The following is a 26,309-nucleotide window of genomic DNA, read 5'->3' as shown; positions in this document are numbered from 1 at the left end:
AACGGTACCGGAGCCTCACTGCTATAGCCTAGACCAGAGAGCATGCGAAAGTTTCGAACGCCGCTTCACACTAATCTATAGTGTTTAGTGAAGGGTAGAATCTGCCCATTGCCATGCTCGAACAAGAGGTAGCACGCACGTGACAGATATTAGCGGCGCAGCGCACAGACCAGTCGGTCGGTCGGTCGCGACTTCCAGAAAACTTCCGCGACTCACTTAGCTGTCACTCCGCAAACACGACTGCCGCGCCTGCAATCAACGTCGCCTGCTTGCCTGCGCCTGCATCGAAAGACTAAATCGACCCCGTCACTTCCTTTCTCTCATTTCTCTATACTCTTTTAATGGAGTGAAGTCCAGCGCAGACGTCGATCCTTCTTCTTACACGGCAGCCTTATCCGAAGTCGCGAACCCGTAGAACCTCACCTATGGCCAACCCCGCAACGGACCCCAAGGCGGCACCGCTCGCCGACGAGCTGAAAGAGCTCGCGCTGTACGTATGCTCTCTCCGGACTAGTATGATTAATACTAATACATGTAGTTCGCTCCCGACAACCGTCTTTCCAAAGAACTTCTTTTGCGCCCTTTGCAACCAGCTTGCATTCGACTCATACAAACTAATCTGTTGCGCCAAGTCAATCTGCTCATCATGTGCGTATAACAATCTCTACGATCGGAGGATGTCACAGGTGCTAACATGGCCCAGGTCAAGGAAACCTCCAGTTCCCGACGACGTGTCCATCATGCGACCACTCACCACTCGAAGCCGAATCGTGCACAGTGAATAAATCTCTCCGCAATACGATGCGAGTGTGGCTACAAAAGCAGAAGAAGAAGGAAGAGGCCAAAGCCGCGGCACAGGCAGCTACCCCGCCCGTGGAGGTTACACCAGCTGCGTCTGAGGTACAGCCGGTTGGCGATGGTGCAGAAAAGCCCGTAGACAGCGTTGAGGATACACCAAAGGCAGAGGACAACGCTGCTGAACAAGCTGCCGGTTCTGCGGAGAACGCGGAAGAGGCTGGACAGCGCGCTGGCTCTGCCTCGGCCCAACCGAATGAGGTAGGTTTTCAATGTCTTTCTTTTCGCTCTCACTTGGGTCTGTTGTTACTGTACAATGAAAAGAAGAAGAAAACAAGCAAAAGAGAGACCATCGGGTTTCAAAGAATTGCAAAACATGGTTGCCACACGTGCCAATGACATGATGCTTTCCACTTCACCTTTCGCTTTGACTGACCAGACTAGGACAACCCCTCTCTTGAGAACAAGACTGAGCGACGCGGTAGCACCGCCTCCCAGAACGCGACCAAAAGCACCGAACCTGCTGCTGCAGACGGAGTGTCCGACGAGCAAAAAAATACGAATGGAGCAGATGGCATGATGGGCAACAACCCGGCGCTGAACGGTATGCAAGGTCAAATGGGGTTTGGCTTTCCCAACCAGGGTGGCTTCAACAATGGTATGGCCTGGAACGGCATGCCCAACATGATGGCCAACGGTGGCTGGAACGGCATGAATCCTATGGGTATGTCTTTGCGTCAACCTCATCTGTTCTGCAAGCGACTAACGTCTATCTAGACTTCAACAGTATGAACGGCATGTACGGCAACTTTGGAGGGAACATGAGCATGGGCATGAACGACATGTCTGCCATGAACATGATGCAATATGGTGGCGGCTATGGCAATGGGTGGAATGGCATGGGCGGTGGTTATGGAAACTTCAGCGGGCCCAATCAGATGGGTGGCTATAATCAATCTGGAGCATATCCCGAGATGATGAACCAATTCCCCAAGAATAATTTCCCAAACCAGAACCAGAATCGTTTCCATGCCAATCAAGGAGGAGCACATCCTCAGCGAAACAACAGGAATGGCAGCCAAGGTGGCTTTGGTCCTGGTTTCCAGACAGCGCCAGGTCGTGCGGGCAGCCACGGCGGTCCTTTGCAAAACGTACGTTCAACCCATCAACAAAACTCACCGAACCCGTACAAGGGAATCGGCATAACTTGGAAATCGAAAACTGACGCGATTCGTCCTACGCAGCGTGACGGCCAGTCGCCTGATGGTCTCGCTAATGCTGCCCCTGAGGTCAAGACTGAGGGTGAGCAGCCGAAAGCGTCCGCAGAGCCAACTGAGGAAGGTAAAGAGACCGTGGACGGTGGTCTAGTATCGGTTGAACAGCAGACTTCTGCAAACAGCGTCGGCGCTGGCGCCGTGAGCGAAGCTGCTGGCGATGATACTAACCAAGCAGGCGATGGTGTACAGGATGAGGCGCAAGATGATGGTCTGAAGCCTATACAGACCGTAGACTCTGGCGATCCAGACATGCAGGAGTACGACCAATCCATGATGGGCCATGGCATGCCATACACCCAAGGAATGATGAATCAGTTCCCGGATCAGCACATGAATGCACCCTTCAATCCCAGCATGAACATGAACATGGGATACAATGGCAACTATGGTTCTCGTGGCGGCTTCAATAACGGTGCGTATGGCGCTGCAACGGTTCTGACAGGCCAGCCAACGGAACCTATTGGTGTTGGCGTTGTAGGCGCGCCAACTGGACCACGTGCGATGAGAGAAGGTCGACCCAACACTGGCTTTTCGAGTCGTATGAACAGCGGACGATATGGACCACCGCCACCACCACCCAAGAGCGTATCATCTACCCAAGATGCGGCACCTGGCAGCCCTCAGCGAAGAGTCCGATCGTGAGTAGATGTGCTTGAAACATGCCGAGCAGACAATGACTGACTATGACACAGGCGGTCTCCTCTACGTGATGAGAGCATGCGCGTTAAGGAACGCTCACCAACGCGCTCTCGGTCAAGATCACGAGTAAGGGATGATGATAGGGATGCGCAGCGTCCGCGATCACGTTCTGCGGACCGTCAATCTCGCCGCGATGACCGCGGTAGATCCGCCACGCCAGTAGACGATGACTATGAAGACCGCAAAGACCGCAAGCACCACCGGTCGTCACGCTATGACGATCGTGAACAGGAATATGATGATCGATACCGCGATGAGAAGGGTAGTCGGGGTGACCGTACACGAACTGCATCAGCAGATTCCAAGTATCGCAGCAGCCGCCGCGACAAAGACAAGCACCGTTCATCGCGATCACACCGCGACCGAAGCAAGGAACACCGTCGTCGCCACCGCTCCCGGTCACCTCGTGAGGAAGACAAATACGAGGATGAGGAGGCGTACGTCAATGGTGAAAAAGATTCTGATGGCAGCTCACGTCGTAAACATAGGAGTGGGCGCGACCGATCACGCGACAAGGAGCGTGAGCGAGACCGCAAGGATCGTAAAGAGCGAGATCGCGACTATGACTATGATCGTGAGAAGGATCGCTCTCGCGACAAAGACAAGGACCGTAGGCGGCGCCGCGATCGCGAAGCTGAAGATGAAGAGCGCGACTACGATGACGACAAGTACCGCTCTTCACGTCGTAGCCGCAAAGACCGAGACCGCGAGCGACGAGACTACGATGACCGTGAGCGCAAAGACAAGCCATCCCAATCGGAGAAGGAGGAAGATGTTGTTGGTCAAATGATGAAGAAACGCGCAGTATCCCCACCTTTGAATGCGCCGACAGGACCCTCAGCAAATGGCTTCAGCATCAAGGGTCGCTCGAAGAACACCGTCATGCCTCCACCGGCTCAACCTCCAACCGGCCCGCGAGGCTTTCAGCCACCCAAGGGTCCGGCTGCTGATCGTAATAAAGAACGTAGTGGAGATGCGAGGGATCACCGTCGCAAGAGCAGTGTCAGCTCGGCGACGAGTACCCCAACTGGCTCTTCATCAAAAGAGAAGGAAACATCCCAAGACCACTATGCCGCTGAACGAGAGCGCAACGCCCGGGAGCGGGATAGTCGTGAACGCGTTGAAAAGCCTTCCGGCTCTAGCAAGTCTCTCCACTCGCGCATCTCCCCGACATCTCGCCCCGCGCTGTCTAGTAAGCGCAGCAGAGACGATTTCGATGACGAGGCCTCTGTACCAAAGGGTCCCAAAGCCGATGTGAAACCTCCTACAGGTCCCGCATCCCATCGCGACAAGCGTAGGAAGTCTGGAGCAACAGGTGACGATAACATTGCCAACCTCTTCACAGCTGGTCTGCGCAAGAATGCGAAGGCTCGTCGTGGTGGTGTGAGGACCGAAGGAGATGTCGAGCGCGAAATGATGGAGCGCGAGCGCGAGCGCCGGTAGGGTGGCTCTTTTGACCTTGCGTGCATGTGCATTAAGAGGATCCATTTGTGCTTTGATGAGGGACGATTGGGCTACGAACGACTCGAAGTGGTAATGTGGAGAACCTGGGGGATTGCTGGAGGAGATCTTATGTGCTTCTCTACTTCTTTGTATTATACCCTCTGATGTATGAGTCAGGATAGATGGACGAGCGTGTATGCTGCATGCTTTGCACTTAGCTTAGGCTTAGGTGCTCATAAAATACATTCTTGACTTTCATCGAATGACGCGGCGTGATGAGGTTGGTGATTTTGTTCGTGGTATCATTTATGTTTGTACATTTAGTCCGAGACGAGGCTATCGAGACATTATTTGACCTCGATATATCTACCGCCTGTGGTTCACAAACTCCTTCTGCTCGCCTCCCAGTCTCGAGGCTACAACGGTAGCTTCCCTGATTGCCTTTGCGACGGCACCCCTCACGCCATCTTCCTCGAGCGACATGAGACCGCCGATAGTGCAACCGCCAGGTGTCGAGACCTTGTCCTTCAGCACAGCTGGGTGCTCGCCGTTCAGCACGAGTCCAGTGGTTCCCCTCATGGTCTGCGCAGCCATCATCTGTGCCTCCGCCCTCGGTAGACCCATGGCAACCGCACCGTCCGCGGCGGCCTCCAGTATCAGCGCAAAGAACGCCGGGCCCGAACCACACAGCGCAGTCGCCGCATCCATGTTGGCTGGGGGAAGGTTCGTAACGCGACCAATAGAGCTGAAGACGAACTCAACAAGCTTGTACTGGGCCTCACTGAGCGGCGGGTCCGAAGTCTGAATCACAGACATGGACTCCCCAACGAAGGACGCCGTGTTGGGCATGACCCTCACCACACGGCAAGCGTTCTCTGTCTTCTCTGGTCCATCAGGGTACAGGAAAGCCTCAATCTGCTCTCTCGTCACACCCGCCAGAATGCTAACAAGCACCTTTCCCTTGAGCGCCTCCCTCACACCCTCCTCACCCAATATCGTCTTGAAGCCATGTGGTTTGCAACTCAGCAGCACGATATCCGCTTCTTGGATACCCTTGAGGTTCTGGTTTGTGAGGGTCTGGAGGGGGAAGTTGTAGTGTCCGAGGGCTTTGCGGACGTTCTGTTCGGCAGGCGCCCATTGGTCGCAAGCGATGAAGTTGGAGAGGTTGGGGACGTCTTTGGGGGCGGAAGAGGGGTCGAGGGAGGCCTTTGTTTTGGCGGAGGCGAGCGAGGACATTACGCCGCCCATTATTGCTATGCCCATTGTTCCTGGGGGTGTGTTAGTAGGGTTGGGGTGACTGTGTTGGAAAGTACGAGAATGTTGGAGGGCTTCTAGGTTTATTGACATAAGGTGAGGGCATCCCAACGATATGAGAATCTCTGAATCCTTTCAAGTGCACTACAGACTGTCCAAAAACCCAATCGCAGGGCCTAGCTACTCCCATGGTGAGGATGGGGGGCATTGGAACTAAGTACAAAAGAGATATCGACATACCTGAACCGAGAACGGTCAATGTGAGAGGTTTGGATTCCTGTGTGTTTGCCATCTTGGGTATCTTTCTGAGTGGTGTTGGACAAATGCGAAGGAAGATGACTGCTGAGTTACTGAGCGCGAGATCGGCGGCCTTCCCCACGTCCACTTAAAGAAATCCTGAGCTATGACCATGGCCGACGATATGCGCGCGCAGCTCTCCAAGCTCTCCGCCTCCACGCAGACCATCACATATTAAGACATATTGCTCCACACTACCCCGATCACTATACCGAGAAGACCACCACCCAGGCCCAGAGTAGCCGAACACCTTCGCAACCCTTCGTCATGGCCGATCCTTTTGAAGTTCGCCAACGCTTCACGACGCTCCTCTCCCATCTCAGCGCATCCCATACCTCCCTCCAAAAAGCCGCTTTCTACGCGCTCAAGAACCGTGAACTAGATGAAGACCTTCATTCTTGCATCCTCGAACAGCTCGAACGCACCAACATGAACACACGCGCAAACATTATGTTCTTCATCGAATGTCTCTGCGAATACGCCGTCAAAGAAAACAACTCGGGAGACTCTAGCGCAATGGGCTACGTCCGCATGTTGCAAAGAGATATCTTAGCAGTCGTAGAATGCGTAGTAGGCGAAGAAGGAGCAAATATCCGCGTCGTGCGCAAAGTCCTAAAAACCCTCGAGAACCTCTCCATCCTCATGAAGGAAACTGTTCAAGAACTGGAGGCTGTTCTGAAATCAAGAGAGGTCGCGCATCCGTTCATGGCGACAGGTTCCTCCGATTCCAAAGACGGTTCTGCGGCATTACCAACCCGGATTGGAGGGCAGAGGATGGATAAACGGCAGATTGAACAGAGGATCGAGGAGGATAGGGAGAGACATAAGAGGTTGAGGGAGAGTATTTGGGCGGTGCCGGGAGATGGGTATGAGGAGTTGGAGAAGCTATGGGAGGAGGCTAGCGATATCAATGAGGATGACTATGTTACCGCACGGGAAGATGCGGAGGAGAGGAGGAAGGTCATTGCTTTTGGGTAGGTCCACAGCAAAGAACAGGCGAGTATTGAGGCTGCCGCAGACACTTCTGCGGCGTTTCCGGGTACTGCAAGTGAGGAGGACTCAGGGAGTGATACAAACAGCGAGAGTTTGAAGACGCTGTCATCCAAAGTTCGCTCTTAGAACTGTGTGTAGGAGGAAGTTCACACACGCATTTTCGGCGTTCATTGGGTTGAAAAGGATATTGTCACAGCATGAGTTAGGCGTTAAGGCAGAGATACCACGGGCTTGTCCCATGACGCCCACATTGTTATTGGAGTTTTTGAGTATACTGAATACATCCATGGTCATTCCAAACATATCTGTACACGCCCACATGCAATGCTATGATACAGTATCCGTCTCTTCCTCATCTCTTCCTCTACTCCATAACGACCGTAGCACCCAGCGCCTTGAGGGTCTCAACAATCTTCTCCGCCTCCTCCTTTGGCACACCTTCCTTCATCATCTTGGGCGCTCCCTCGACAAACTTCTTGCTGTCCACCAAGCTCAATCCTAGCATCGCCTTGATCTCCTTGATCACCTTGGGTTTCGCGCCGGCGTCGAACTTCTCAAGCTTGAGATTGAACAGGGTCTTTTCTTGGGCGGCGGGTGCGGCTTCCTCTTCTTCGACTGGAGCTGCGGCTGCGGGGCCTGCGCCGCCTCCGGGACCGGCGACGAATCCGCCCATGGGCATGTCGGGGATGTTTAAGCGGGTCTTTGATATAATGTTAGCATGTGTGCGTGGTAGGACTTCGTAATCAAAAAGGTGCCATGTCAACCAACACCGGCAGTTGAATCCAAAGAGAGGAGCAGGCAGCGAGTGCATCATGTTATGCTTGCTCCCTCGGTTTACATCGCATGCCACCAATATTCGTTTCAATGACTTCAACCGCCACATCCCCCCCACGTAGCTGTCTCCGTACCTTTAGTGTCGACACCAAGTCCGCAGTCTCCAACAGAGTCAATTGGCTAATCTGGTCGACGATAGTCGCAATCTTTGGGTTCGTAGGAGCTGCCGCATCTGATTGCCATCTCCGCTGTATCCTCTGCTGTGTGGCTCCAATCGTCGGTCGTACGTATGCGGACTGCTTTGCGGTGCAGATACAGCGCCTGAGCGCGCGAGATGCTGGTGCTGCCATTGTGCTGAAGGAGAGGGCGAGGATCGATGATGATTGCACGTTGTGGTTGTGCCTGCCATCATGAGATTTTGCGGAGCGGATTACGACTAATCGAGTTACCGCCTTGGCGTGCCTGAGACCCGCAAAAAAGTTAGAGAACTTCGAGGCACTCAGACATCGCCGCCACAACACCACTCTCCGGGCATACTAAAGCGTCGAAACGATGGGAAGGCGCCCCGAAAGCGAATCACGAATCAATCCTTGCAGAAATGAAGGGAACCAATAATCGCAAGACCGGTAAAATGGTCAATATCAACGCGCTTGCTACGGAAGCGCTGAAGCCTGGATCGACGGACGACATTTTCGGGCAGCATGACGGACTTTTCACAGAGCTTTGTGCGCGTTGGATACAGTCTGGCGCGAAGACCGACGCAAAAGTTGCGGCTTTTGGACGATTACTACCACTTGCGCCTCACCTGGCGGAGCACGTGGAACGATTTCTGACACATACCTCGAATTCGTCAGTGATTGGATCAAAGGCTTCAAGCGATGCGACGAGAGAGACCCAAGACTCGGATTTAGTGGAAGTCCTACTGGGAACATTCCGACTTCTCAGTTACGACTGCAAGAACTTCACCCAATATGTACGACCGCTAGTTCTGGAGAGCTTTTTCCAGCACTCCAGTCGTGTTGTACGATATCTGGCCATACGGACGCTCTGCATATACGCGCATACAGCTGATTATGCAACTCAAGAGATGATCAAGATCTTTGTTGGAGAAGGTGAGATTGAGGGGCTATGGGAAGACCAGCAAATCGACTACCGATTCTTGTCATTATGGGAAGAGAAGAGGTGGAAAGATTTGCAGAAGAAGATGCGCCAGGAAACTCCCGCAGATGAGACTTACGCAGCAGCTGTGCAACAAGACCTTTCGCCATACACGGTTAATGTCAATGGCGTTCTGTTGCCTCGATTAGACGGCGCACCATCTCAAGAAAGGCCTGCCGAGCTGGTCTCTACAGCTACTACGGAAGAGAACATGAAGAGGATCGCCTATGGACTTCTTGGATCCAGCCCAATTCTACTCACTGGACTCGCAGGTTCAGGCAAGACGCTTCTTACTCGTCATTTCGCATGGCAGCTCAACAAGCTCGACAAAATGGTCACCCTCCATCTCAACGAACAAAGTGACGCGAAGTTACTAATCGGAATGTACACAACTGGGGCCAAACCGGGAACATTCGCCTGGCGCGCAGGTGTGCTTACCACGGCTGTCCGAGAAGGAAGATGGATTTTCATTGAGGACCTTGATCGAGCGCCAAACGAGGTCATCAGTACACTTTTGCCGCTCATTGAGCGCGGTGAGCTGCTCATACCCAGCAGAGGAGAGACCGTACGAGCAGCACGTGGCTTCCGCATCATCGCAACTATGCGAAGCACGCTCAATCCGCGAGGACAAGAGATTATCCCCCGTCAGAGCATGATCGGCTATCGGTTTTGGAAGTCTATTACTGTGCAAATGCCACAGCTAGATGAATTTCGCCAGGTGATTCATACCAAGTATCCTGCGCTGCAGAAACATCTTTCTGGGATCATGGAAGTCTATGCGCGGCTATTGGAACTGTACTCAGATGCCAAGTTCTCATCCGAGAATGGTACATCACTTCGAGCCATGACACCTCGAGACCTACTCAAGTGGTGCGACCGGATAGCAGTGCTTCTTGGACAGTCTGCATCTTTCAGCAACGCGCAAAAGGATGACATATTCATGGAGGCATTCGACTGCTTTGCTGGAAGTCTCCGTACCGAGGGCGCGCGCCTGAAGGTCATGTCATGCGTGGCTGAGGAGTTACATATTGACCCTCAACGACGAGACCACCTATTGCGGAATCGTGAAGTCAAGCTTCAAGTACCTTCGAAGATCACGGCATCTGGTACTATCCAAATCGGACGAGCGCGACTGTCCAAGCACAAGTCCTCAAAGAAACTGGGCTCAGGACGACCGTTTTCAACCAATGACTACACCTTACGTCTGCTTGAGAAGGTGGCTGTAGCAGTCGATCGCCAGGAGCCACTCCTCCTAGTGGGTGAAACGGGTACCGGAAAGACCACGTGCATTCAGTATCTGGCTGAGCAGCTTGGCCGAAAGCTGGTAGCCTTCAATTTGTCACAGCAAAGTGAGAGTGGCGACCTGCTTGGTGGTTTCAAGCCTGTAAATGTACGCAGCCTAGTAATCCCACTCAAGGATGAATTCGATGAGATCTTTGATACTACCTTCTCAAGAAAGAAGAATTTACGGTTCATCGAAATGCTCGGCAAACGCATAGCAAAAGGCGAGTGGAAGCGCGTATGTGCACTCTGGCGCGAGGCCTTGAAGATGGTAGACGCAGCCCGGAAGTCGCACGAGTCGCAAACGTCATCCCCAGATCCTGATGGCGGCCAACCCAAGAAGAAGCGGAAGATGGACTCATTACCTGTCAACTTCCCAACTGCGCGATGGGAGAAGTTTGCGACCGATCTCCACGACCTAGAAGCCCAGCTCTCTAATGGTTCAGAGGCATTTGCCTTTTCCTTCCTGGAGGGTAACATTGTTAAGGCAGTCAGGAATGGCGATTGGGTGCTTCTTGATGAAATCAACTTGGCATCTTCAGACACACTAGAGGCGCTCACTGATCTCCTAGGTGGTGGTCCAGATGGAAACCCATCGATACTATTGACCGAGACTGGCAACGTTGAACGAGTGGTCGCACATCCCAATTTCAGGGTGTTCGCCGCGATGAACCCGGCCACCGATGTAGGCAAGAAGGACCTGCCGCCGGGCATTCGATCACGGTTCACAGAACTATACGTTGAAAGCCCAGACGGTGATGAGAAGAGCTTGCGTAACATTGTGGAGAAGTATCTGGGTGGCGACGGCACAGATCCAGCAATAGTACGGGTAGCGCGCGATGTCACCACACTGTATCTTGACATTCAGAAGCTCGCCAAAGCCAATATGCTCGTGGATGGCGCCGACCAGAAAGCTCACTTCAGTTTACGGACTTTGACACGAACATTGTCATATGCCAGGGATATTGCGCCTCTTTGTACCCTCCGTCGAGCCCTGTACGAAGGATTTCACATGAGTTTCTTGACCTTTCTAGGTAAGGCTTCGGAAGACCTGGTAGCTCCGCTCATTACCAAACACCTGTTCCCTCAGAAGGCTCCCATGAAGGCTGAGCTCGGAAAGCCCCTTCAACAACCTTCAGATGGTCGAGGCTACGTCAGACAAGGCCATTATTGGCTTCGACAGGGTATACATGATGTGGAAGAGCAGTCGCACTACATTATCACTCCCTTTGTTCAACGCAATATGAACAACCTCATCCGAGCTGCTTCCACACGAAAGTACCCAGTGTTAATTCAAGGACCCACATCCTCCGGTAAGACAAGTATGATCGAATACCTCGCCAAACGATCAGGGAACAAGTTCGTCCGTATCAACAACCACGAGCATACCGACTTGCAAGAGTACTTGGGCTCGTATATCTCCGGTGCTGACGGGAAACTCACATTCCAAGAGGGTATACTCGTGCGAGCACTACGCGAAGGCCATTGGATCGTTCTCGATGAGCTCAACTTGGCACCCACAGACGTCCTGGAAGCCCTGAATCGCCTGCTTGATGACAACAGAGAGCTTCTCATACCAGAAACACAAGAGGTCATTCGGCCGCATGAGGACTTCATGCTCTTCGCCACGCAAAACCCGGCTGGTCTGTACGGAGGACGCAAAGTCCTATCGCGAGCCTTCCGTAACCGGTTCCTGGAACTACACTTTGACGACATTCCCGTGGAGGAGTTGACCGAGATTCTGCATCGTCGCACTATGATTCCGGAAACATGGTGTAAGCGGATCGTAAAGGTCTATCGGGAACTTTCCACACTTCGACAAGAGAATCGCATCTTTGAGCAGAAGAGTTTCGCCACGCTACGAGACTTGTTCAGATGGGCACAACGAAAAGCAGACACCGTGCAGGATCTTGCAAACAACGGTTACATGCTTCTTGCAGAACGCGTGCGCAAAGAGGAAGAGCGAGTCGCTGTTAAAAAAATTCTGGAGACCGTGATGAGCGAAAAGGGCCCTAAAGTGACGATTAACGAAGAGCAGTTATTCAGCCCCGACAGCTTGTCGAATATTGAGGGACTCAGCAATGGTGTGACTATGGTCAACACTGATGTTGTTTGGACACGCGCGATGCGTCGTCTATCTGTTCTTGTTGCACACGCGATTCGCAACAATGAACCCGTCCTACTCATTGGAGAGACAGGTTGTGGAAAGACGACCGTCTGTCAATTGCTCGCCGATCAGTTCAATACTCAACTTCATATCGTCAACGCTCACCAGAATACCGAAACCGGCGATTTGATCGGTGCGCAACGACCCATCAGAAACCGAGCCGCTATTGAAGAATCTGTGAGAGAGCAGGTGCTTCAGGCGTTCGCTGGAACCCCAACCGAAAGCATACAGGTTGATCCGACTTCCCTGGGTTTCGAAGACCTTATGGCGCTTTACGACAGGATCGCCAAAGAATCGCCAAGTCTATTCACCGACGAGGTTCACAAGTCTATACTTCTCAACCGAGCTAAGGCTGGCGCTTTGTTCGAATGGGCGGACGGTAGCTTGGTCTATGCAATGAAGCAAGGCCACTACTTCCTTCTCGACGAGATCTCGCTAGCTGATGATTCCGTGCTCGAGCGCCTAAACAGTGTTCTCGAACCTTCACGGTCCCTCTTGCTTGCAGAGAAGGGCCCGGTAGACTCACATATCACAGCTAGCGATGGGTTCCAATTCCTTGCTACTATGAACCCAGGTGGAGATTACGGCAAAAAGGAGCTTTCGCCTGCCCTTCGGAACCGCTTCACGGAGATTTGGGTACCTGCCATGTCCGATCTTGATGACATCCTGGAAATCGTGCGTTCGAAACTGAAGCCTAGCCTGGTGCCACACGCTGGAGCTATTGTGTCATTTTCGCAATGGTTCAACGACAAGTACAACACCTCCGTCGCCTCTTCGATATCAATTCGTGATACCCTGGCATGGGTGTCTTTTATCAACGACTCGACACATGATGATCCGATATTCGGTGTCGTTCACGGTGCGGCGATGGTTTTTATCGATACACTTGGAGCCAATCCAGCAGGTTTACTCGCCATCTCTGCGGCCACAATCGATGATGAGAAGACGGCATGTCTGCATCATCTGAGCAAGCTTCTCGGCCAGGATGTCGCACCGATGTACTTTGGCGCTATTGATATCTCGAACACGGAGCACTCCTTCCGACTGGGATCTTTCTCTATTCCTAAGTTTTCGTCAGCAGCGTCGCAGGCGTCAAATTTTGCGCTTGAGGCACCGACGACTCGTTCCAATGCGATGCGTGTGATCCGCGCGCTACAGCTTCCAAAGCCAATCTTACTCGAAGGTAACCCGGGTGTGGGTAAAACCACATTGGTTACTGCCCTAGCTAAAGCGATTGGCAAACCTTTGACCCGTCTCAACCTTTCGGAACAGACAGATCTCATGGATCTATTCGGATCGGACGTGCCTGTCGAGGGAGGAGCCGCCGGTACGTTCGCTTGGCGGGACGCGCCATTTCTCAAAGCAATGAAGAACGGCGACTGGGTACTTCTTGACGAGATGAACTTGGCGTCACAGTCAGTACTTGAAGGTCTCAACGCGGTCCTTGATCATCGTGGTGAAGTTTATATCTCTGAGCTAGATCAGACGTTCCACAAACATCAAGACTTCAGAGTATTTGCTGCGCAGAATCCGCATCACCAAGGCGGCGGCCGCAAGGGTCTGCCTGCATCCTTCGTCAACCGATTTACCGTCGTTTACGCCGATGTCTTCCGTCCAGAGGATCTCACGCTCATCTGCAACAAAGTCTTCCCTAGTGTTAATGAGCAGGAAGTCTCCAAGCTCATCCGTTTCGTTGCAGAGTTGGATGAACAAGTAGTCAACCGTCGCGCATTCGGTAACCTTGGCGCACCTTGGGAGTTCAACTTGCGTGATACTCTACGCTGGTTGCAGCTTCTCACTTCGATAGACTTCCCGGGTTCAGCGCGAGACTTTCTGGATACTATCTTTGTCCAACGCTTCCGTGCGGAGAACGATCGCGTCCGACTACGTAAGCTGTTCGAGAACCAGTATGGCATCCACCAACCCCGCATGAATCTCTTCCACAACTTGAGTACTGAGGCTGTTCAAGTTGGCCTCGGTTTGCTACCACGTGATATCGCCGTGGCACGTCCCGATGTTATGTCAACTCTCCGCACTTCGCAGCTGGGACCGATGGAAGCTCTTCTGGTCAGTGTCAAGCAAAACTGGCCGGTCATTATCGTAGGTCCACCTGGCTCTGGTAAGACTGCTATGATCAGCCAGTTGGCAGGTTTCGTCGGTACAGACTTGATCACCTTCTCTATGAATGCAGACGTTGACGCTATGGATCTTGTTGGTGGGTATGAGCAGTTGGATCCGACACGAGAGGTCCATCGATGCCTTGAGCAGGCGGAGGAGCTCGTCCGAAGACATGTCGCAACCAGCACGAAACCTTCAACCGTACATCTTCAATTACTGGAACGTCTTCAGGTTGGCTCCTTCGCGACCGACAACGGCGGTATAGTGCAGTTTCTCGAGAACCTTGCGGGGCTCAGCCCTGAAGCGTCTGAGCTGGCCCATAAGCTGCATTCAGCACTGCAAGCTTCTAATCAACAGATCGATGGCGCACGTTTCCAATGGGTCGACGGTATCCTTATTCGCTCGCTTGAGCAGGGCAAATGGCTCGTCCTCGACAACGCAAACCTGTGCTCAAGCGCTGTTCTGGACCGACTTAACTCGCTACTCGAGCCTAACGGCTACCTTTCAATCAACGAACACTCCACAGATGATGGCGAAGCACGCATCGTACGCCCACACCCGAACTTTCGTATATTCATGACTATGGATTCGAAGTACGGAGAATTGTCAAGAGCAATGCGAAACAGAGCTGTCGAGATATGTTTGTTGGAGGGTGAACATGAGGCTGTCCAAGACGATCGACTGATGGTTCAATATCCGCTTGACTCTGCTATGTATCGGTATCGCCAATTTCAAGAACACGAAGGTCATTTGTCGATAACTCTAGAACAACGCTTCGAGAGTTTGGGACTCCAGGACAACGATTTGTTGGCAAGTTTCGCCAAGCAGACCCGACAAGGACTTGTGTCATCTACCTCTATGCAATCGAATGGTATCAACGGTCTTGATGCCACACAGCTAACACCCGTGGTACCTCAAGCTAACGTTGACGATCGAATCCCACGATTTTCTCGTTTCCTAGAGACAACATGGGCACCACACGCAAAGGAGGTTTACAACAAACTGGGGACGGATGAGCTGACAAGGCTTCGCTCCTATCATCCTCTAGGCAACGAGCTGTTCCTCAACCGTACCGAAGCATCAAAGAGCCTAAATGTCTGGAGTGCGTCCATGTATGAGATCATGTTCGATCTTTACAACATGCAACAGGCCATTCAAGATCTTCCATCCGCTCGATTTGAACGTCGCAAAGAGAGACAGAAGCTGCCAGCATTCTTGTATGCGTACTGGCAAAGTCTCGTCAAAGTCATTGACGACTTTTGGAATGCGCTTCAGCAAGACCATCAGTTCGACGCTGCTTTCCTCAAGCCCTTGCGAACATTGTTCTGGGCCTTCCATGCTCTCACTACTGCTTCCACGTTCGATCGCGCTACGCTCCAGACTTATCTGAAGATGCTGGCGTCTGCTATACCCGCCATAGCCGGAGACTCAGGTCCCCTTATACAGTCTATGAGTAATGCACTCTCCAAACAGATCGCCGTCTTCGGGTCCGACGTCCAGCTAACCACAGGGTTGGGTATGGAATATATCTGGCGCGCGTTCAAAGCATCTACACCCACGACTTACGCTCAGCTAAATGCTATCTTGGAACTCGAAAGCTTAGCCGACAGGCTTGATGCAATTATGTGGCAGTCAACCCTACGCGTGGATGAGATGGTACAGTTACGCGAAAGGGTCGCTAGCTCGCTGAATCTTGTTCGAAAAAATCAAGTAGACGCCAAAGAACTTGTCGCAGGTCTCAGTGCAGCGATCCACGAGCTTGAGCAGAACATCAGCGAAGACAGTATGGTGATCACCCCATACTTTGAGGACGAATTTGAGGGTCTCTGCCAGTTCCTAGACATCGCGCGCGACGACGTCGTTACTGAAAAATCCGCATCGCCTACAGCGATTGTTGTAGCCACGCGAGCGAAGTCAGCCCTGTTTGCCCGGCGAGCAACAAAACTCGTAGATCTCGCATTCGGGCGATCTCATCATGGATCGGAGCATTTTACCAAACTATATCGCCATCTCGGGTTAACGCGCAAGCCAGCGAACGCTATGGTACTCCAAGGCCGATTTCACACCGCGGTACTTTTAAAGCTACATGATGCCGATGGGGTTCAGTTGGCACAGCTCGACCGGTTCGAGACGGAACTACAAGTCCTCTCCCAACAGGTGTCACTCGACGCTGGCCGCATAACGAACGACCAAAATGCTGCGCTAGACTTACTTTACACGGATATTTATAACGAGATCATCGCATCGCACGCCAATATACTTGTTAAGGTGGTGAATGAAGGCCCGGTTGTAGTATCTTCGGATGCCAACATTCCTGATGTCTATCGATCGACTCTAGAGGCTGGTATCGCAAGATGCGCTCGAGCGCCTAACTCTAGTATCGACTCAACAGCGTGGGTCCACTTGGGCCTTCTAGGTCTACAGTTGTACGTTCCTAATTACCCACACGATCCTGCACTCAGGCCCATGATCGAACGGGATATGTTTACTGCCGAAAAAGATTATCTCCTGAAAGCACTCAGTGCCTTGAAGCAATTCCAGATTGACTTCACCGGGCAAGATACAAGCTTCCGTATCCGGCGAGTCGAAGAAGTGATCGATAACATGGGTCAAGAGCCACCTGTGCCGGCCATCGTTCGTCCTGTTATCTCCGAGCTCGATGATCTTCAAGGCGAGTTCACAAACTTGTTGAGCACCGTACAACCTCTCTTGAACCAATCAATGTCAGTTCAAGAAGCGGCCCGTGACCAAACCTTGCAGCAAAATATCCTTCGAATTATCCAGCGGCTCACGGAAGGATATCGATCATATGACGACATCACAGATATCGCAGTCGGATTCCTCGCTTGTCTGCAGATTGGTCTCACTATGGGCCAAAGAGAAGAAGAGAAAAACGTCCAGGGCAATGTCAGCAAGAGCTTAGTATATATGTCATCGAGGACACCTTTCTTTGGGCGATCCCAGCCAATGGAGAGATCGGAGTCAGTGTTGCAGCTCATGGAAGAGAGTCTGGGTCACCGCGAACATGCTGTCGATCTCAGGTGGCACACTTTGTACTTTCTGCTTGTGCTGAACAACACTGATTCGGCTGCTATGACTACACCCACAGCCAGAACACTACTGCATGATTTGTTTGCTAGCTTGTACGGCGATTGGAAGGCCAAGCTACTTCAAGATCAGGAAAAGGAAGCGCAAAACTCGAGCCTGTACACGTATCGTGGAATGGACGACGATGAAGTCGAAGAAGACCCGACTCTCTTTCCGGACTATGATGCAGATGAAGAGGAACAAGCCAAACCGGCCCGATTGCCTTCAAATTCTCGGGATCATGCAATTCGACTTGCCAACATTCATGCCGAGCTTTTTGTCCAAGGCCGGGACGCTTCAGACTCCATCAAGGCTTTGCTAGAGTGGTGTGCCACCGAACTGAATCGCATATCGGTTGGCAAGAGCTATGGTAGCAAGCATGAAGATGTGTTGCCAACCATCTATCTCTCGCTCGAGAAGAAGGCCAACGCGCTATCGACCCCAGGCACAGCGAGGACCTACAATTTCTACTTCGACGCCAACCTATCGGAAGCCAAGCGCCTCATCACGCTCATCCACCGTATTCAGGCACGCTACCGCCAAATCCGCAGTGTTTGGCCAGAGCATGCTACTCTCTCGGAAGTTTTACGTACCTGTGACGAAGCCCTCGAGTTCCGACATGTCGATCCTGTGGCAAAGTTCATCACAAAGGCCGAGAAGCTTTATGCTTACATGCATGAATGGCAGAAGGTTGCCAGCAAAGAATACAACACTGCCAATCTCTTCGACGATCTTACCAAGCTCCTGGTTAGCTGGAGAGAGCTTGAGCTCACGACGTGGGCGCGACTGTTCGACATGGAGGAGGAAAAATACCGTGACGACGCAAAGAGCTGGTTTTTCGTCGCATATGAGACGGTCATCGCCGCGTCAGAGAGCAGCGAAGATGAGAAGAACCTGCAGATGCATGTCAAGAACTTACTCAAATCCTTAGAAGGGTTCTTCGAGGCGACAACGCTAGGTCACTTCGAGCAGCGTATCAAGCTCTTAGGGCAGCTTCGTCAACACGCAGCCATGCGCATGCAAGATGTTGATGCCTTCAAAACTGTGCATGCTGCACTCGACAATTTCCTTGCCTACTACTCGCGTCTTGAGAAGCCAGTGCACGAAACTCTCGCTAAGGGCCGCCAAGCACTGGAGAAGCAGATCACCGATGTCATCAAGCTTGCAAGCTGGAAGGACACAAACATCGAGGTCTTGAAGCAGAGTGCAAAAGCCAATCATCGCAAGTTGACCAAACTAGTCCGCAAGTTTAGGGCATTGCTCAATCGGCCTATTTCTGGTATAATGGGCGCTGGCTTCCCGGATGAGAATCATCTACTACAAGACGTCTCCTTGGAAAACGTTATCACTGCTGTCAACCCTGAGGCACTGGAGCTCTGCGCAACCAGCATTCCTGGATGGGAGGAGAGGCCTACTCGCTTCAAAAACCTTGCTGTTACAGTCTCGATGATGCGCAATCTCACAACGCCGAAGACTGATACTGTTGATGGCGCATCGTACATCAGCGAGTTCATTACTGACCTCTCTGGTTCTATCATCGAGCTGCAAAAGGCTACTCCCACTACGCTCACTGAGGAAAACAAGGCATCTGTGCAACATCTCAAGACTCAGAAGCGTAAGCTTTACGCCGATACGATGAAAGAGCTGCGGCAAATGGGCGTCAACTCAAATCTAAGTGTCGATACACTAGCAAAGCAGGATGAACTTTCGACAATACTCTCAACTATGCCACTGATCAAAGGAGGCGAGAACACTGGCGATGTCGCTGAGTATTACCTACACAAGGCACTCAACATCATGCCTCAGGTTCGCGCAGTCACTAGGGAACATTCCGGTGACTTGACTCCGAATGACGTGGCAAGAAGTATCGGCTATCTGGAGGGTTTGCTGTATGCTTCTATTCGGCAGCGCAATGTGCTCAGCAAGGCTGCACGCAGTTTCGAGCAGATCAATGCGCCGATGTCGCTTGTCGCCAACTCTTGCCAATTGGAGCACGGTCAACTCTCCCTAGTTTCCGAACAGGTAGACGTCTCAGACTTCGTACAACCACAGCTGCGTTGGCTCTCTGCTATGCTGAAGACCGCCACCGATGTGATAAATGCCCAAGCCAATCTCGGGAAGACGAATGAGCTGGACGCGTTGATCCGGGAAATGCGCGCCTGGACCAGCACCGCCCAGAACCTTGCCGATGCATACGATCAATTGCCAAAGCTACCATCTAACGTCCAGTCCGCTGGTTACCAAGGAGTCAACAATACCGTCAAAGCTTTCTTGTCCGACCTTCGGGGAGCGTTCAGCGCATCTATCAACAATAGTGACATTGCGCACACCGTGCTTCGGCAAGTCGAACCGTTCCTCTTCCACTACCCTGCTACCAATGTCGTCCAATTTTCAGATGATCTACACACATCCGTGGAGGCTCATACCAAAGACATTCTTGCTTCTCTGGATCTTATCTTGGGTTCGATGCAAGATGTGGAGGCTGCAATGGCGGGCATCCCTGCTTCAACGGATGATGCGTCCTGGCTCCTCAAAGAAGAGCAAGCGCTTTCTGCTGCGCTCATGGCTTTACACGCTCCTCATATCAGTGATACTTTGCAGACGCTGCTCGACAAGATGCAGTACCTCCATGGGGACGCCAATTTACAAGGTATTGTCGCTTTGTTCGCTTGCGTCAAACCTATCATGGATCAATACGTGGCAACGCACAAGTATATCGTCAACCGCCTCGACGCTCTTCATGCGTCAACTGCGAATCTACTTCACCGCCTCTCGAAGTCGTTTATTCAAATCGGCACGCAAGGCTTCTGTCAACCCCCCGAGAAGTCTAACGATCCACAGAAGGGTAAAGACGAGAAGCTTGAATCTGGTACTGGTCTCGGTGAGGGAGAAGGTGCTGAAGATATCTCCAAAGATATTGAGGACGACGAAGACCTTGAGGATTTGGCACAAGAGCAGAAGGGCGAGCGTGAGGGAAGTATCGAAGAACAGGAAGATGCAGTCGACATGGGTGAGCAAGAGATGGAAGGCGAGACGGAGGAGGTTGGAGAGAAGGAAGACAAAGGCGATGAGTCTGGCGAAGAAGGAGACGATGACGCGCAAAGTGAGGTTGGCAGTGTGGATGATCTCGGCCCTAGTGCCGTGGACGAAAAGATGTGGGACGATGGTGGCAAAGAAGACGATGCCAAAGACAAAGAAGGAAAAGAAGACGTGGGGACTGAAGACCAAGAGGAGCAAGTTGCTGCCGAGCAGAAGGAAAAGGAGAAGAGCGGTGAGGATAAAGAGGAAGATGGAGAAGATGAAAAGAAGGAGGGAGAAGAAGACGAAGATATGGAGATGGAAGGCGAGGACCAGGATGAGAACGTTGGTGCTGGCGAGAAAGAGCAGATGGACCCCCACGCAAAAGAAGAAGAGACATTGGACTTGCCAGAAGACTTGAATATGGATGGTCAAGATGACGAAGGCAAAGAGGACGATGATCTTGGAGATATGGACATGGGTGACGATTTGCCAGAAGACGAAATTGGTCCGGATGTCGATCCAGGCCAGCCCGATACCGTGGATGAAGATATTGGTCCCGAGCAAGAAGGCGAGGAGGAGAAAGATACAACCGGTCATGTTGAAGATGAAGAACAGCCAGATGGAGAACAGGAAGATGAGGGTGACGAGCCGATGGACGACGATGACGCTGTTCCTCTTCCAGATGAGAATATGCCAGAAGACGAGGTTCGCGACCAGAAGGATACTGACCAGGCTGACCCCAGTGCCGAAGCTGGTGCAGGTACCGAAGCCAATGAAGAAGCGCACAAGAACCAAAATGAACAAGCTTCTGCCAGTGCCGCGAACCAAGACGAAGGTCAAGAGGGAGAGTCAGCCGAACAGCAACAAGCACCGACGACTGAAGACGGGCAGCTTGGACAAACAGCAGCGCCAGATGCTGGTGGACATGGAGAGCAGCCTGAGGAGTCTAAAGAGACGCAGTCTTTCAAGAAGCTGGGCGATGTGCTAGAGAAGTGGTACAACCAGCAGAAACAGATTCAAGACGCCCAAGAGAAGGATGAGACGCAAGCTCAGCAAATTGACAAGGAGATCGACATGGCTGATGCGGACTTTGAACATCTTGGCGATGACGAACAGCAGGCGGATACACAAGCACTGGGTACCGCGACTGAGGACCAAGCAAAAACTTTGGATCACGACATGGCTCTGCCGATGAACGAAGAGGAAGAAAAGATGCCAACTCGACCCGATGATAAGGACGAAGAGATGACAGGAGCTGATAAAGACACCGAGATGGAGGAGCCTGAGCAGCAACAAGACCAAGACCAAGAAGCTCAGCAACCGCAATCGAACGCGATGGAAGGCCAACCGCAGGCTTTCGTCGGCGAACAGCGGCCCTTCCCTGATCAAGAAGACGAAGACATGGCCGATGCTGTTGAACTCGACGATGATGTTTCGTCTACGACGTCTTCTGCAGACAACATTGAAGCCCAGCTCTCGCTCACGCACCTCGACCCATCCACCATGGATTCCACATCGGCACGCGCCCTTTGGCTCGCCCATGAAGCTTCGACACATTCGCTGTCCCAACAACTTACAGAGCACCTCCGCCTCATTCTCGCGCCCACTCTCGCCACAAAGCTCCGCGGCGACTTCCGCACGGGAAAGCGACTCAACCTCAAGCGCATCATCCCATACATTGCATCAGGTTATAAGCGCGACAAGATCTGGCTACGACGCAGTATGCCAAGCAAGAGGAGCTACCAAGTCATGATAGCGCTAGATAACAGTGGCAGTATGGCCGATAGCGGAGCCAGCGGTCTCGCACTCAAGACCCTTACTCTCGTCACTCGCTCGTTGTCTATGCTTGAAGTTGGTGAAGTCAGCGTCGTAGGCTTCGGCGACGAGGTCAATGTCGCGCATGACTTTGACAAGCCCTTCACTTCCGAAGCTGGTGTACGTGTCTTTGAGCAATTTGGTTTCGACGCCAAGAAGACAAATGTTCGGGGCCTGGTTGACAAAAGTCTGGAGCTGTTCAAAGATGCTCGGCAGAAGGGATCAAGTTCAGCAGGTGAAGACCTATGGCAACTAATGCTCATCGTTAGCGACGGTCTATGTGACGATCACGCCGAAATTCAACGCCTCGTTCGTAAGGCACAAGAAGAGCGTGTGATGATTGTTTTCATCATCATCGATAGCTCTGCCGCCGCACCTCTGGTGCCGACACCAGCACCGTCTGATAACCCAGGCGCGCAGCCACCGGCGCCAGTAAAGGATCAAGCGAAGACTTCTATACTGGATCTGCAGTCTGCGGTGTTCACACCCGAGGGCAAGATCGTGAGATACAAGTACATGGAGCAGTTCCCATTCAGGTACTACTTGGTAGTGAGGGATGTTAGGGAGTTGCCGGGAGTTTTGGCGGGGGCACTGAGGCAATGGTTTGGAGAAGTTGCTGGGAGTGTTTAATGGCTTCGTTTGAGAGAAAGGACAATAGGCATGATGAATGGTGCATTTGCATAAATAGGAGTCTGGGTTGGTTTGGGTATTTCCGCATTCGTGGAGTTGCATTTGCTGGAGTTGTAGTTTTTAGCAGTTGTTAATATGCTATAAAAGTTTCTGTGCGAGTCCTGAACTACATGATGTTCTTTCATTGTCTATGTTTCCCGTATCCTGCAATCGGGAAAACCCCCATTAAACATCAATCGCTGAAATAATCCGCAGCAAAAAGGTTCTCTACAGTCAACACAATTGGGTGTATCAAGCTGCAGGATCGGTATTGTATGGTCAATGCAAGGAAAACGCGAGCTCGAAGCTACCGGGACAGGAATCTCAAAGCCTGATACAATTCTTGCACGAAGTACGCAAGCTCAAACGGACTAGAACATGACCAACAGCTATCATTGGCGCTCACAGCTGCTCTACTTGGCCATTTTCGCAGGAATGTTGGCCAGCTGCAGTAGTCTACCCCGATAACTGGGGCCTCGTAGGAGCGCGAGCCATCAGACACATGTCAACTGGCGCAGTGATGCTACCTACTTGAGTCTCGTATGCACTTTGGGTGCTTGGACTCTTCAGTCGTCGAGGTTAAGCAGGTGCGAATGGGTATTCATTCAAGCACAATGACACAAGGAACATTCGTCGCATGCTGTGAGATGTAAGCTGGTTTCTACCTTCAGTCTTTACCTTTTACAGCACACATACGTTGCCTTGCAAAGCTCCTTCTTTTGTCGAATGATCGAAGCGACAACCAATTATTTCTAAGAATTCAAGCCACGAAAGCTCTCTTGTCACAAACACGCCTTTGACTACACGGCCTGCCGGACAGGGCAACTCCCATAACCCTACCGAAGATACTTTTTCGTGAGTGATGCCGCCCTCAATCTGTGTTTAGCAAACACGTCCTCTAACAAGCATTAGGGTCACAGCCACGTGCGCCTGCTCCACCTTCAGCGCCGATGACGAACACTATACACATCGCATCAATACTGATGGTATTATTCCGGGTTACTCAGGTATAATTACGATCAGCGGGGATAAAGGGATCGAATTCAAATTCATCAGATCACTATTTGAAACGACATCAGAGAAATGATGCATGCATGCGTATAAATGTTCGGAAATGTGGGCATGTATTTAGTATTATGATAGATCGTGAGAGAGTCGTGGTGCTTTTGTAAGTATCTAAATGAATGATTTGGCGATTACGGTTATCACTTTATATCATACACCTTTTCCAATAGGGTGTTAGTTCTCTCCAGTTAGGAAAAATGTTTGATGGGCTTTACTGCCGGCAATTCATACTTATATCTTCCAGCTCGTCTGCTTGTTACCGTTCACTAACCCCATCTTTCCACGCCTTCACCTCCTCTTGCCTCAGCTGCGAGGCCGGCCCAGTCCAAAGGTCTTCTGGTGCCTTATTATTCGTACCTGGATCCTTCATCTCCTCATTTTGTGTATACATCATCACAGCGTCAAGCCAAGCTTCAACTTTCGTTTGCTCCGGAAGCGATTTGTGGACCTCAGCATTATTGTGCCGCAGAGCACGATGCAGCAGTGGACTGCCGGGTTGGCTATGAGACTCGTTATTATGTTCACGATAGCGACCTGCTCTAGTGCAAGTGTTAGTAGATGCTCCTCTGACGGAAATGACAACGTAGTAATATCAGATCAGGGTATGGTACTGACACTTTGGCTGCATGGGAACTTATCGAGAGTGAGCTTCGCTCTTCATGCATAGTTTTCCCACGTTTGATGCAATAATATCTGCCCACTTTGAGTGTCGAAAAGATCGTGTTGCGAGAACAATGGGAACCCGGCTCTGGCAAACGAAGCTAAAACTCGGGTAAGACAACGGAATGCAAATAAAGAATCGTGAAGCATGCTAGATTTGGCAGGTGTGACGATGTCGAATCTGCGGCCCAACGCTTCATCATGGGCGAGTCACAGCAGACAGCTAGATACAACTGTAGTCAAGAGAATGCATGAGGTTTCAGAAACTCGATACGACAAAGATATAGGTCTAGTGATTGTACTGAGGATGTCGTCCATGGAACAGACTTGTCTAGCCCGGGAATGGAGGCTCGCTTGGTAGCATTTACGGGACAGTTGATGTTACCTGTGATAACCTAGTTAAAGCGTCCGAATGAAGTGTGGTCATTCCAGTAAAGTTCGACGGTGTGATGTAGGTAGTGGGTTACGCGTAACCGAACGCGACAACCCAGTTGAAGGAATGTGAGTGACCTGGCATCTAGACTGAATGCAGCGCGATCAATTCTTGGAACTCCCACGTTTGCTATAGTGGACGTGCATGCCATAATGCCCGTGCAGTCCAGGTGACTCGGAAACTCGTTCCACTATACACGACCCGGATGTCCAGAAGCAGAAGAACACCTGCAGACTCTTCGGCGCGGATCGGCAAGACTGCAGCCGTAGGAGCGAATGGGTAATCTTACAAGAACTTGGCAATGGTGACAGAGATCCCGACTAAACGGTAAGTTGAGCCTAGTTGCAATTGAAAATATAGGACGGGAGGCCTAAGCCAGTTCCGCGAGACGCAAGCGAGATAACTTTTCTGGAAGGCTTCCACATCCGCCCGTTGCTCGCTGTGTGTCATTTATTATTCCTGCCAAGCATATCTTCGCCCAGCCCAAGTTCAGGACCCTAAGCATCGGCCTCGAAAAGGAAGAGCGTATTTGACGCCGACATCGAACGTCCTCAGAGTGTAGTTCAGAGGCCATGGCCAACTTCACTTAAGCCTGCGAAAGTCTCGCATATGCCAACGGAAGAACTGACTGGGCCTGCACCGGGTGCAGTGCACACCCCCGAAGGCGGCATATCAGCTGACCGTCGATCTTTGCTGCTCGCCTTCGACAAATGCCCGTGTTGTGAGGGGTGAGATCTGTCATGGATGGCCATTGCTCAACGCGCAGGTAGGGTTAAACCATGAGCGCGTGGTAAGATCGCAAGGATGAAGCATGAGGCGGTCGTTCTGGTTTGTTTAGCTATGTCGAGGTTCCGCGTTCATCATGGCTCAAAATGGTGGGCTGAACCCTGGCGCGTAATGCCCCAACCCGAGCCGATTAGCAGTGCGTCCGACGGCACGTTGCCGAACCATAAAATCATCAAGCTATCCACCAACTAGGGATTAAGGTTTCGCATTAGTGCCGCCAACAGTGTAGTATGCGACGGAGAAGGCCTGATAGAAGATGCTCTTGGAAAGGATGTCCATTGTTTCGCTTCGCTAGAGGAGCATATCCTGGGCGACGGTCGAGGCAACCCAGAAATCTCAAGCTTCGTATGAATTGTCCAGAGGCATCTCGGTGCTATTCATCGAAGGTTGTCCAAGTTTGTTAGGAGCTGCCGTTGGCGACATTGCGTGTGAGTACCTTCGCACTGCCTACTAGCCGAGGTATTGGCGGGGAAATTGCGTGTGGAGATGGTGAGAATATGAGATCAGCCATCTGACG

At 51.8% G+C, this 26,309-nt stretch overlaps 5 protein-coding genes across 5 annotated transcripts; 3 read left to right on the top strand and 2 right to left on the bottom strand.

Annotated features, from left to right (window-relative positions):
* Positions 1–425: 425 nt before the first annotated feature.
* ALTATR162_LOCUS8724 (uncharacterized protein) lies at positions 426–4,214 on the top strand (the record flags this gene model as incomplete). The annotated part of the gene is made up of 6 exons (XM_043316357.1): positions 426–490; positions 539–648; positions 704–1,056; positions 1,240–1,519; positions 1,573–2,710; positions 2,765–4,214. 6 exons carry the CDS (start codon positions 426–428, stop codon positions 4,212–4,214), a joined length of 3,396 nt encoding a protein of 1,131 aa, XP_043172292.1.
* Positions 4,215–4,580: 366 nt separating this feature from the next.
* On the bottom strand, positions 4,581–5,477 carry ALTATR162_LOCUS8723 (uncharacterized protein; the record flags this gene model as incomplete). Its single annotated transcript, XM_043316356.1, has 1 exon — positions 4,581–5,477. The coding sequence occupies one exon, from the start codon at positions 5,475–5,477 to the stop codon at positions 4,581–4,583; it is 897 nt and encodes a 298-aa protein (XP_043172291.1).
* A 555-nt stretch (positions 5,478–6,032) lies between these two features.
* Positions 6,033–6,743, top strand: ALTATR162_LOCUS8722 (uncharacterized protein; the record flags this gene model as incomplete). The annotated part of the gene is made up of 1 exon (XM_043316355.1): positions 6,033–6,743. The coding sequence occupies one exon, from the start codon at positions 6,033–6,035 to the stop codon at positions 6,741–6,743; it is 711 nt and encodes a 236-aa protein (XP_043172290.1).
* A 379-nt stretch (positions 6,744–7,122) lies between these two features.
* Positions 7,123–7,882, bottom strand: ALTATR162_LOCUS8721 (uncharacterized protein; the record flags this gene model as incomplete). The annotated part of the gene is made up of 2 exons (XM_043316354.1): positions 7,123–7,458; positions 7,667–7,882. 2 exons carry the CDS (start codon positions 7,880–7,882, stop codon positions 7,123–7,125), a joined length of 552 nt encoding a protein of 183 aa, XP_043172289.1.
* Positions 7,883–8,619: 737 nt separating this feature from the next.
* Positions 8,620–22,809, top strand: ALTATR162_LOCUS8720 (uncharacterized protein; the record flags this gene model as incomplete). Its single annotated transcript, XM_043316353.1, has 1 exon — positions 8,620–22,809. The coding sequence occupies one exon, from the start codon at positions 8,620–8,622 to the stop codon at positions 22,807–22,809; it is 14,190 nt and encodes a 4,729-aa protein (XP_043172288.1).
* Positions 22,810–26,309: the final 3,500 nt, after the last annotated feature.

Source organism: Alternaria atra, assembly GCF_907166805.1.
Source record: "Alternaria atra isolate CS162 genome assembly, contig: 29, whole genome shotgun sequence".
Taxonomy (NCBI): domain Eukaryota; kingdom Fungi; phylum Ascomycota; class Dothideomycetes; order Pleosporales; family Pleosporaceae; genus Alternaria; species Alternaria atra.
This window is presented reverse-complemented; position numbering and strand designations above follow the sequence as displayed.